Genomic DNA, 12085 nt, shown 5'->3' on the forward strand with positions numbered 1-12085 from the left:
TTTCCCCATCATGTTATTCTCCCAGGTAATGAAGAAGCTGTTTTGTGCTGGTTTGGTGAATCTAAGTATTGGAATATCCATCAGCTTTTTGGGGATTGTTTGCCCATTCTTTGCAGTTCACCCTAATTGAGTGACCACAGCTGGCTCCCCACTAAGACCCCGGTCTCACTCCTCTTTTCCAAACTAAATATACCCAGTTCTTTCAACCTTTGCTCATACGGCTGGCATTCCAGCCCTTTGATCATCTTTGTCGCTCACCTCTGGATCCTTTCCAATTTCTCTACATCCTTCTGTACATTGGTGACCAAAATTGGACACGGTACTCCAGCTGAGGCTAACCAGCGCTGAATAGAGCGGTACTCTCACCTCCCGTGACTTGCATGCTATTCCTCTGTTAATGAAACCTAAAATTGCATTTGGTTTTGTTTCAAACAGCATCGGATTGCTGATTCACGCTGAGGTTGTGATCCACCACTACTCCCTGATCCTTCTCAGCAGTGCTACTGCCAAGCCAGTTATCCCCCATTCTGTATTTGTGCATCGGGTTTTTCTTCCCTAAGTGTAGCATCTTACATTTGTCTTTGATACATTTCATTTTGTTGTCTATAGCCCTGTTCTCCAATTTATCAAGATCCCTCTGAATTTTAGCTCTATCCTCCTAAGTATTGGCAAACCTTCGCTCCCCCCCAGCCTTGTATCATCTGCAAATTTGATCAGTATGCTCTCTATTCCTACACCCAGGTCATTAATAAAGACGTTAGACAACATTGGACCCAAAACAGACCCCAGTGGAACCCCACTTGAGACCTCCCTCCAATTTGACATCATTCCATTAATAGCTTCTCTTTGTTTGCAGTTGTTTAACTAGTGCTGTATCCACTTAATGGTAGTTCCACCAAGCCTGTATTTCTCCGGCTTACTTATCAGAATGTTAAGTGAGACTGTGTCAAAAGCCTTGCTAAAGTCTACATATCATAGGCGCCAATTCTGTGGGTGCTCCGGGGCTGGAGCACCCACAGGGAAAAATTGGCTCTGCACCCACCAGCAGCTTCCTGCCCCACCCCCCGCCTCAGCTCACCTCCACCTCCTCCCCTGAGCGTGCCGCGTGCCCGCTTTCCCCCCCTAACTCCCAGTGCTTGTGCCGTGAAACAGTTGTTTCGTGCGGCAAGCGCTGGGAGGGATGGGGGAGGAGGGGGAATGCGGTGCGCTCGGGGAAGAGGCGGGGCCAGGGTGGGGATTTGGGGACGGGGTCCAATAGGGGCAGGGAGAGGGCGGGGACTTTGGGGAAGGGGTTGGAATGGGGGCAGGGCAGGGGCGGGGAAAGGGTGGAGTCGGGGTGGGCGCGAGCACCCACCGGCGCCGGGAAAAGTTGGCACCTATGCGACATATATTATGTCCACCGCATTCCACCTAACCACCAAACCAGTTACCCTGTCAAGAAGGAAATCAAGCTGGTTTGGCATGATTTGTTCTTGGTAAATCCATGCTGGCTGCTCGTGATCACCCCTCCATCCTCCAGGTATTCGCAAACGGAATGTTTTATACATTGCTCTAGTAGCGTCCCGGGTATCGAGGTCAGGCTGACTGGTCTGAAGTTCCCCAGCTCTTCCTTTTCCCCCTTTTTAACTACATTAACCCTTCTCCAGTTTTCCGGGACCTCTCCTGTCCTCCATGAGTTTGCAAATATTATTGGCAGTAGTTCTGAGATTTCTTCAGCTAATTCCTTCAGGACCGTCGGCTGAACAGCATCTGGCCCGGCTGATTTGAATTCATTCAAATTAGTCAGAGGATCTCTGATGTGATCCGCATCCCTTCCCCTTTATCATCTATGGTCACTTTGCTAGTCGTCAGGTCACATGCTATTTGTTGTGAGAAGACTGAAGCAAAATAGGCATTGAGCAGCTCTGCGTTCCTATCAGCTTCTGTTACCAGCTCACTTTCTCCAGTGAGCAACAGACCACAACCACCTTTATCTTTCTTTTTTGCCTGATCCATTTGTCGAACCCATCTTGTCGTCTCTACCATTCCTTGCCAGCTGTAACTCATTCTTTGCCTTGGCTTTCCTGATTTTGTCCCTACGCCTTGCGCTATTCCCATGGATACTTCCCTTGGTGACATGCCCCTCCTTCCATTTCCTTTTTGGTTTTTAGATCACTAAAAAGATCCTTGTGCAGCCACATTGGCCTCCTGTGGTGGTTCTTCTCTTTCCTCCGTGTCAGAATAGCTTGATGCTGAGCCTCGATTTCACATCTTATAGGAACCGCCAGCCCCCTTCGACTCCTTTCCTTAATTGGTCTTTCTATGGGACCCTGCCTACTATTTCTCTGGGTTGGTTGAAAGCTGCCTTTCTGAAGTCATGTCCTTGGTTTGCTGTTCTCATGTCCTCCTTTCCTTAGGATCTGGAATTCTGTCAGATCATGATCACTTCCTCTCAAGCTCCTGACCAGCTTCAGGTTCTCAACTAATTCATCCCTGGTGGTCAACACCAAATCCAAAATGGATGACCCCCTAGTTGTTGCCTCTACTTTCTGAATCAGAAAGTTGTCCCCTACACATGCTAAGAACTTGCAGGTCATATTACACTTTGCTGTAATGGTCTTCCAACAGATATCAGGGAAGTTAAAATACCCCATTAATACTAGCTCATCCCTGACACTCCACTATTCTCCACTCTCCATATGGACCACCCACCCCTCTCTCCCCCCATCTCTGACACCCTGATTGTCCCCAATCCCCTCTTATCGCCGACACCCAAGACCTCCACCTGCTGTCACTAACTCACCTGGCTCCTCATGCAGAGCACCCACCCCTGCATTCCCACTCTGGCCCCCTGCCCATGGATGGCGTGCCAAACGGTTTTAGTGGAGTTTGTGCCCCTCTACTACATCCCTGTGCTAAGTAATAGATTTAGTTGAAAATTCACTCTTTACCCACAGATTATTTGCTCTAAATTGAGGGAAGATTCTTCCCGGAAAACAAAGAGTGAATTCCCATTTTAAGTGAAAACCTGACCCAACCTAAATTTCAAAGGGGCTGTCACGAACAAACAAAGGGAATTCAACACAAATACTGGTGAAGCTGTAAAGTACTGTCAGCATTGGGATAGGAGGCTATGCAACCAGCCAGGACTGAGGGGACTGTGCGTGCATAGGGAACGCAGGGGGGTTGTGGGTCAGGATTGAGGGATATCAGCAGAACTGGGGCAGCCCAGGGCTGGGATAGCAGGGAGCTGTGGGTCAGGATTGAGATGCATCAACAGAGCTGTCCCTATAGGAAGACCAGGACTGTCAGTCAGGCTTTCAAGATGCCAGTGGGGCAGGAACAGAATAGCAAGGAGATCTAAGATCATTCAAGAGGTGCATGAATTGAACTGGGGAGGATAGAGATGGGGGGAGCTTGCAGAGGAAATGCCCACAAGCTGCGCCAGTTTTTCCCCGGGCACCTCTCAGTGCAAGGGTCATGATGCTCAAGGGAAACTAGAAACAAGAACTGCCCAGGCTATCAAGAGCCACAGACATGGGTTAAAAAAGGCTGGCAGCAGGTTCTGGCCAAGCTGATGAGAGGGTAAAGGGCCTAGAAGGGGATAAAAGGGGCTTGGGGCAGTTTCAGGTCCCAGAAAGAGGGACTATTTAGCCCAGTGCTGTCTCCAAGAGGTCAGCATTTGGTGTTGCACAGAAAGCTGTAACCTCCCACTAGACCATCTTACAGCACCAAGCCAATGGCAGACAGCACTCCGCTAACAGCCTGAAGCCGCTTCTCTTACACGTTTCATCCTGTCTAACATAACTGGACGGTCTCATGAGCCAGAGAAGCGCCTCATCCTTTAAGAATCCTGCTGCGCTCTTTGCCGCGAGGCCTTTCTGCTGCCTAGAGTTCCAGGGGGTAGTGGTGCAGCGTGTGCAATATTGCAGGAGTCTCTCCTCTGAGATCATGCACCACTGCCATGAGGCCTTGTCGAAGAAAGCAACAGCGGGGGCACTGCTCCCAGCTGAGCATCCAGGGGGCATTATTGTGGGTTTCCTTCCAAAGAGGGACACGTTGTGGCAGTGGATTTGTCACGCTCTCAAAGGCTCTGGGAGCGTGGGGTGGATTCAAACGTTCAGTGAAGAGAGATGAATGGCTTGCTGTGTTTTGGATGCTGCAGACAGCAGGTTGACTGCCAGGCTGTATAGAGGGGTAGCAGTGACAGTAGTGTGGAATCCCGCATTCCCTCCTCCAGCGGAAGCAACAAATTGGCCCAGCCTGGTTTGTTACTTTCTTAACCACAATTGTCCCTTCCCCATGCAAAGCTGCAGTTATAACAAGAGATGAAAGCTCTACAACTCCTCTGATTTAAAGGGAAGGGGGCTGCAGGCAACATGTCTGAGGTGAGGGATCCTTGATGCTGGGATACCCTCCCCTTGGTATACCAGAGTCAGGGCACGCTGCACCTTTGCTCTGTGGGCGCTTGGGGGAGGGGCAGGTTAAGCCTGGGGTGCATGCAGCATTACTGCTGTTGGGGACAGTGCTGTAACTGGTGTGCTGTTCGCTGAGGTTTGAGAGACTGGGCTACGTGCGGAGGAAACAGTAGCAGCCGAACATGCCCACCCCAAAGCAGTGGCCCAGCCCTGAACTAACAGGCATGGCAACGCAGCCTCACGGGTGGAGGGTGTGAATCACACATGGGGCAGCTTACCCTCACCCATGCTAAATGCAATTTGTCTCACACCCTCCTCAAACATCTGACATGTCCCTCGGGGTATGTCCACGCAGCATTTTGGAGCAAGCCCGCCAGCCCAGCTTGGCAGACATAGTGTGCTGGCACAAGCCCGGCTAAGCCAACAGGCGCTGGGTAGCCAGCGCTTTGAAGTGGAACCGCTGGCTGGAGCTCAGGCTCTGAAACCTAGGGAGGAGGTTGCTGTTAGAGCAGCAGCGCAAGCCCTGGAGAATTGGTGTTTTCACAGAAGACAGTGCACAATGCAGGTCTGGATGTTAATGCTGCTGCGACCGGGGAGTGATGGGAGCTGAGTGCAGGTTAACGAGTTCTCTGTTTCTGGTCCCAGGCCCATCCACACTAGTTTCCACTGTGTTCAAAAATCATTTTAAAACAGTTTTTAAAAATGATTTCTGCAAACATGCTGTTGCAACCGGGAAGAGCTTTGCTCCTACAGGACAGGTAATCACTCCGGACACTCTGGTTTGGTGAGAAAGAGAATACTGTATTTCTGCTCTTACTATGGTGTCACATACAAATTACACAGTGTGGTTAATACAACATCAGACACACACTGGGATACATGGAAGTGAACCCCGCCCCATGAATTACACTCCTGCTACATGACCCAATCCTTACTGAGCGTGCAAACAAAGCATGAATACAATGTAAAAATATATTATATATTTACATACACAATCTTTTAAAAAGCTGTGACACGAGTACAAGTTCTAGAGCAAACGCGGTGGAGAGAAGACGGGGGTTGAGTAAGTGGGTTGTTTGTAAGCAAAGTTACTGTCACTCAAAAAAAGCCCCCCACAACCTCCAGGGTGAGCTGCTGTGGACCTTTTGGGTATAAACCTGAGAGAGGAGTCCACCAGGTAATTCAGTAAGCGAATGGAGACATAGTTCCACCTTTAGAATAACATTAGGGCCAAGATAAACCTCTGAGTTTGAGGTCAGCAGCTCTTACTGTTCAGGATCCCCTCCCAGGAGCGGGACAATGTGAGCTGTTAGGTGGGGGATTAAACTACCACAACTTAAAACACTGAAATTATTATGTCTAATCCACAGGCAGCCTCCTTCCTGCCTTGTCACAGATTTGCCATGAGGGCAGGGGCACCCATTTCACCCAGTCAGGGGTCTCACGCTGCCTTCTGCCAACATCACCTCTAGGGGGCGTTTCAGTAATTCTGAGCCTAACTATTAATCTCTATAATGGGTATTTCAGAGCTGCAGTCTCTGCTCAGCACTGGAGATTCCTGCATGTCTCGGAGGATTTCTAGTGGCCCTGTCTCACCAGCATTTGCTGCCCTGGGAGGTGTTGGCTGCAGTCTGAGCCTTCACTCCTTGCTTTTCCCTGGAAGCTGCTCTGAGGCTGCTCTCAATCGTCAGGGTCTCTGCCCCACAAACAGAAGGATGTTTATATTTAATGAATCTCAAAGACTGAAAATCCCTTTAACAAAAATAATTAACAAACCCAGCCATGTGCTCAAAACTACTGATCTTCCAAACCAAGCACAGGACAGCATGGGGTGTGGTTGGGGAGACAAAAGCTTTCTGGAAATTTCTGCTGAGTTAGGCATGTAGAGGTGAGAGAATGCAGCTAGAGAGACACACTACATTGGACACCGCAAGCTACTCCCCAGTGGACAACTGCACAGACGTCAGCACAAAGAACCCATTCTGCTTTAAGACACAGAGGCCTCACAACACAAACAGGTAAAGCCCCAGCACACCTACTTCACCGCCTAGTCACTGCACCCTATGCAGTTTCCTCTGTGCTTTACATTCTCTGGATTGCCTAGGAGATCTTTTTGACCCTATGTTTCAGGAGACTTTTTCAGTAGTATATATACAGACGTGACTTTACAACTGAACCTGTGACCATGCACATGTACTGGAGCAGTCCAGTTCCACCAGCCCAATTCCCTGACACCTCTCAATCTGCCAGGCCTTGGAGTTCCTAGTGCCTCTGCCCCCACCCACCTGCACAAAAGAAACAATCACACACAGCTGCTATTTTAATTTATTAAAAAGGAAATGCCAACTGCCCCTTGCTGATGAGACACCTCCAGCAAATCATCCCAAGAGCTACCCTGAATGGAAAGTGTATGCATGAGCAACTGAAGGAAAGAAAGCAACAGCCTGCAGTTTGACGTTTCCCAGGGTGAATATTAACAAGGACCAAACACAAGGGTGAAAGATCATTAAACCTACTCAGAGTGTCCAAGTGATCAGTGTATGAGAGAGGAGCGGACACAGCAAAATCTCAGTGCTAGGGCCTCCCCGGAGCAGAGGGGGAGGAGCACTCAGTGTGACTTCTCCCACAGCAGGTCCCGTGAAGTTCAGACCTACCAGGGGGCACCGAATCAGTGTATTGTACTGGTGACACTTGCCATGGAGATCTGCTCACGCTGCCTACTGGGTACATTCCGATGTATTTTTCAAACGTGGAGAAGAGCCAGGGTAGCTTCGTCACCTGGCCTCCTCTGCTGTGCTCCTGCAACCCATTTGCCATCAGCAATTTCATCTGGCCGTAGGTGAGTGGGAGCCCATCTTATGCTCAAGAGCATACGTTTGTAGAACTTTAGCAACCCAGGCAAACTGCTAGTGACTTATGTGCCCTACACCAGGCTCCAAGCAGGAAGAAGCCGCCTCCACCGAGTGGCAGCCAGCAATCTACGGCGGGTCTGGCCTTTGCAGGATGCACAGATGTGCTGAGCTCTTGCTTTCTCTCCCTATGCTACTTGGAGCCACTCAGCACTAATGGTCTATAGTGGTAAGTCAGCAGGTTTACAGTGGAACAGAACAAGAATCACGACAGGAACAGAAGCACACACAATGCCCTCCAAATGTACAGACTGCTTTAAAACAATGAATCACACACATTCACGACCCTTCTGAGACTCAAACAGCCCAGCCCCTTGCCCAGGGCACCCACTACCCACACGTCAGATGCCACTTGCTACATCTCTCACTCTTAAGTGCTGTAATAAAATTGTTTCCTTTGAGAATGATCCTGGGTTAACAGGCAGCACAAGGTAACAGGGTGCAATGCTCAGCTAGCATTGATTCTCTCCAGCACTGGATTCCCGCCCCCCATCAGTGACCTCTGTTTGAGGCAACTGACACTGCATTGCTGACTTCTTGTTTCTGGCCTGCACAAGGGGATGCATGTGCTCTAAACAGCAGGGTGGAGCCAGCACCATGCCTTATTCTTGGCCCAACTGTTTACAGGAAGAAGCACAATGAAATGCTGAAGGTTTGGGGGGCTGGTGTGGAGGTATCGATGGGTTTGTCCTTCCCGGTGCTGGGAAACAACATGCACCCCCCCCCGCTCAAATCACCCTGTGAGAATAAAGACCTCCCTTCACAGGGCATGGTCCTCTGCTAAGCAACCCCGGGCACCCCCACGAGCAGGCTGGTGAGTCATTGGCTAAGCGAAAGATGCCCAATTCTTAACCAGGTGCTGCATCCACAGGCTAATTTGCCATTTTCCTGTTTGAAAGTCACTGGTCTACGATCACAGCAGAGCAATGCAGATAGCAAACTGAGGCTTGCTGCATGTGAGTGCATGGAACTTCTTGACTCATTGCCAGACACATGGACTCCCCGGAGGGTAACAAAAACACTAGATTGACATAATTAGCCAAATTAAGCGGTTGAATAAAAGCAATTAGGGAAAACCCCTACTGCAGACAGACGAGTCCTGCGGAGCTGGGCTGGCTCCTGCTCTCTGCCTCTTCGCAGCCTCCTTCCAGCGCAGGGCATCCGAAAGCCCAGTCAAACATCAGCAGCTTCCGACAGAATTAAGTCCAAGCTTCAGAAGTCACTGAGGATGCTGATGTCTGCAAACTCGTTCCTGTACCGGTGTGAGTATAAGCTGAGCAGGAAGGCCCATTTCAGGGAGATGAAACTCCAGACACACGACAGGTAGTAGCTGCTGGGGTCAGTCAGGGCTAGGAAAGAAAAGAAGCCAGGTATATTTAAAATCCCCCTTTAGATTTCCACATAGAATCATAGAAGAATAGGGTTGGAAGAGACCTCAGGAGGCCGTCTAGTCCAACCCCCTGCTCAAAGCAGGACCAACACATGCACCGTAAAAGACTGTCCCAGGAAGAACCTCTCTCCAAGCTCCCGTTCAACAGAAGACTTGTGCTCCTGTCTCCAGGAGTAACCGAGGTTTGCGAGCTGTGCTGTGTGCACTGGTGCCACTGAACTGCACCAGTTCTGCTTAGGGTTCTGTAGTTCTAAGAGCAGTGGGTCCTGGAGGCTCAACCTGAATCCAGTTCCAAGCAAATGGAAAGGATACTCGTGCCATCGCCAAGGAAGATCCACGCACGATGCTATTCTGACCAAGGGGGACAGTGACCCTTCTTCACTCTGTGAAGCCATTCCCTTCCTCCCATTAAGGATCCTCCAGGTGTGTAACCAGCGATTGCAGCAAAACACCAATCATACAGCTACCAACCCAACAGCCAGCTCAATATTACGGCTAAGTGGGTCCGAGAGTAGAGAGCTGTGGTTACACGACGGAACATGCTTCCACACAACTGTTCATTTTCCATTTGAAAAGACCTCTGTTTTCTAGGAACTCGGCTGATTTGGGGGTTCTGAGGAGAAGAGAGGAATCCCACACACATAGCAAGAAGGATGTTTCCCTGCTAGTGGCAGGAAGGGACACTGAAGGGAGCACAGGACTGCATGCAGTGGAATAGCTGATAGCATAAGTGTTGTAAGCATTTGCAGAGCAGGACAGCATGAGAGAGGCATGCTAACTGGAGGAACGAGAGGAATGCTGTTACTTCTCTACACTCCCAGTCTTTCAGAGGAGACCCAGCCTCACTCACAGAGCCCTACAACACTCTTGCTTGGAGCTTATTCCACGTCACTTAAAGCAAACTGGGATGATCATGCATCTAATGATTGAGTCTGAAAAACCTGCATGGTTTGAAAGATCTTACACTACTGGTATATGCTTATGTATCAACTGCCCATATTGTGCAGAGCTCACGGAGATGTAAAGGAAAGAAGCATTTTTGGTTATTCATCAGAAAACAGCTAGCGTAAAATGGGGCACTAGAGATGGTAAGTGCCATTGCCTAGGAACGCAGTGCTCCATGCCTCTCAGAGGTGGTTCAGCACAAGGCTTTCACACACACTTAGATCTTCAGCGGTCTTATATTGTAGGCAAATGGTCTCTCCATCTCTGCCACAGGAAAGTGCTGTGCAGTCCAGACTAAAGCATGCAAATTAAGTAGTGTTGTTTCTGGAGCCCCAAAGCCACACTATCAGTCACAGTAACTCTCACTGTTCCCCTGCCCCAAGTCCACATCTTGCTGTGGTGGGAATTGACTAACTGGGCACAATTAACATATTCTACTGAAGTGTTAGAAACGGTCACAATGAAAGGAGATCTTCAAATCTCTGTAGAAGAACTCCGCTTGGATCTAAACGAAGGGAAGTTAAGAGGCTCTGTTCCCAATGAACCCTGCCAATCCTTGGCAGATGGGATTGTTTGGGTGGCTGTCTAGCCATAAATATCACAAATGTGAACAGTTTTTTAAAAGTGAGTTCCATCCAGCCAACATGGTGTTAATGAATCCCTGGGGGTGACAAAGTTAGTCCAACAATACTGACCCTTCCTCTTTGGCTTATTGTTAAATATTTTATAGCATTGTAACTTTACATGGTGTGCTGGAGATTTGACAGGCACAGACCCTGATGCAAAGAGTTTAGGGACTTGTAGGCTTATGTGGCAAAATTCCAATCCAAACTGATTTATGAAGGCTGAATAGACAGGTGCTTAGAAGTAATTTCAATATCTTGGGCAAGTCACTAATTTGTGCCTGTTCTCCCCTCTACAATCCCATTAATTCCAGCCTTCCTGATGACCTCCCCATGATCACTCTTGGTACAATATACTTACACTGGTGCTTGGTGATGGCCAGAACAAGGAATGTGCAAAATCCCACCACGGAGAGAGCAGAGAAGAGGATCCCGATGAAGAGGAAGAACCTCAGCCCTTTTAACCAGGTCCTCCAGTAATCCTGCACATACATCACATGCGTGATTAGGGCCCAGAGCGCCAGAACACCTGCTCAATTAGACAGCAAGGGGAATCAGTATAATGGATCACACAGCAACACAGAAAGGTGTCTATAAACAAACATACAGGTAATTACATCCAAAAACTACATTAAAAGAACATTAAGGCTTCGAAGTCAAGCGCTCAAAATTTAGGAAATGCTAGAATTAAGGTTGGCCATGCAACCCTAATTCAGCCCCCTTGTGTGTATGTATTATGAAACAGAGTTCAATTACAGGATCTCACACTATTTTTTCCACAGGAACCAGCCGCATTCAAGAATAGGTAGTTATTCAGATAGATAACTAAATAGATAACTTTTTATCTTCCACATTCAATGTATGACCCCAGGCCTTATATAACACACACTGGTTCAAACCCTGCCCTGAATATAAAGATTAATTTCCTCCCGGGCATTTTTACGGTTCTCTCACCACAGTACGGATACTTAATAAGCAGTTCAGTGCATCAAATATTAATGATTATTGCCACTACACTCAAGAGATTTGATGGTGTTATTAACCCTTTTTACATCTGGGGAATTGAAGCACAGAGATTAAAGCCAAAATTGTCACATGACCACTAATTTTGGGTGCCAAAACCCTAAGGGCTGATTTTTCAGAGTACTTAGCATTTTATAGCACTTCAGTTGTTCAAAGCACAGTTCCAGTGGAATTCTGTGCCAAAAATTTAAAAATTCTGCACCAAAGATTTAAAAATTCTGCACATTTTATTTGTCAAAATAACACAATATAATCACACCAGTTTCAATTATGTTGGTAATTGGTTTCAAAATACCTGTCAGCAAGTATGTCCGTAACAATATAGACAACAACAAAAAGTCAGGAAATGTTTTTTGACAAATAGATTCCTTACTAGGCACATTAATACAGAACTCTGAGTAATAATTCATTTAAACTACAGTACAAAACCGTATTTCCGGCACCCCTCAGAAGCTGTTCAAAGGCTTGGGGGAGTCAGGGGTAATGGAGAAGCTGAGGGAGAGGGAAATAATTGCTGGGAAGAAGCCTGGATATGAACTTGAAGGGTTGTTAGGTATGGGTGGGAAAAGTATGAAACAGGTTTTTTTTGCGGGGCATGGACGGATTGTTAGGAAGTGTCCCCATGCAGACCCTGGATGACCCCTAGCCTCTCCCATTCAGTCAGGCACATCTACCCCTGTCCCCACGTGTGTCTGTGCCCCCACTCTGCCATCCCCCTTTTCCCCTGTAGCTCTGCCCATGTCCCTGCACCCCCTCAGCCAGCCCCCTCCGCTCATCTCCATGTGTCCCTGCACCTCC

General features: G+C 48.4%; 1 protein-coding gene across 1 annotated transcript; it reads right to left on the minus strand.

The window, feature by feature from the left end:
• Positions 1–7797: 7797 nt before the first annotated feature.
• Positions 7798–11357, minus strand: SLC48A1 (solute carrier family 48 member 1). The gene is made up of 2 exons (XM_026660278.2): positions 10626–11357; positions 7798–8655 (listed from the first exon to the last, which is right to left on the minus strand). The coding sequence occupies exons 1-2, from the start codon at positions 10756–10758 to the stop codon at positions 8519–8521; spliced, it is 270 nt and encodes an 89-aa protein (XP_026516063.1). The 5' UTR covers positions 10759–11357; the 3' UTR covers positions 7798–8518.
• Between the last annotated feature and the right edge of the window lie 728 nt (positions 11358–12085).

The sequence above is a fragment of the Terrapene carolina genome, unplaced genomic scaffold (assembly GCF_002925995.2).
Source record: "Terrapene carolina triunguis isolate 2854851 unplaced genomic scaffold, T_m_triunguis-2.0 Scaffold746, whole genome shotgun sequence".
Classification (NCBI taxonomy): domain Eukaryota; kingdom Metazoa; phylum Chordata; order Testudines; family Emydidae; genus Terrapene; species Terrapene triunguis.

Coding starts and splice junctions, on each gene's coding strand:
- SLC48A1 (XM_026660278.2), bottom strand. CDS start 10,758: ATGTATGTGCAGGATTACTGGAGGACCTGGTTAAAAGGGCTGAGGTTC. Junction 8,656..10,625: donor GGCCATCACCAAGCACCAGT/GTAAGTATATTG, acceptor TTTCTTTCCTAG/CCCTGACTGACCCCAGCAGC.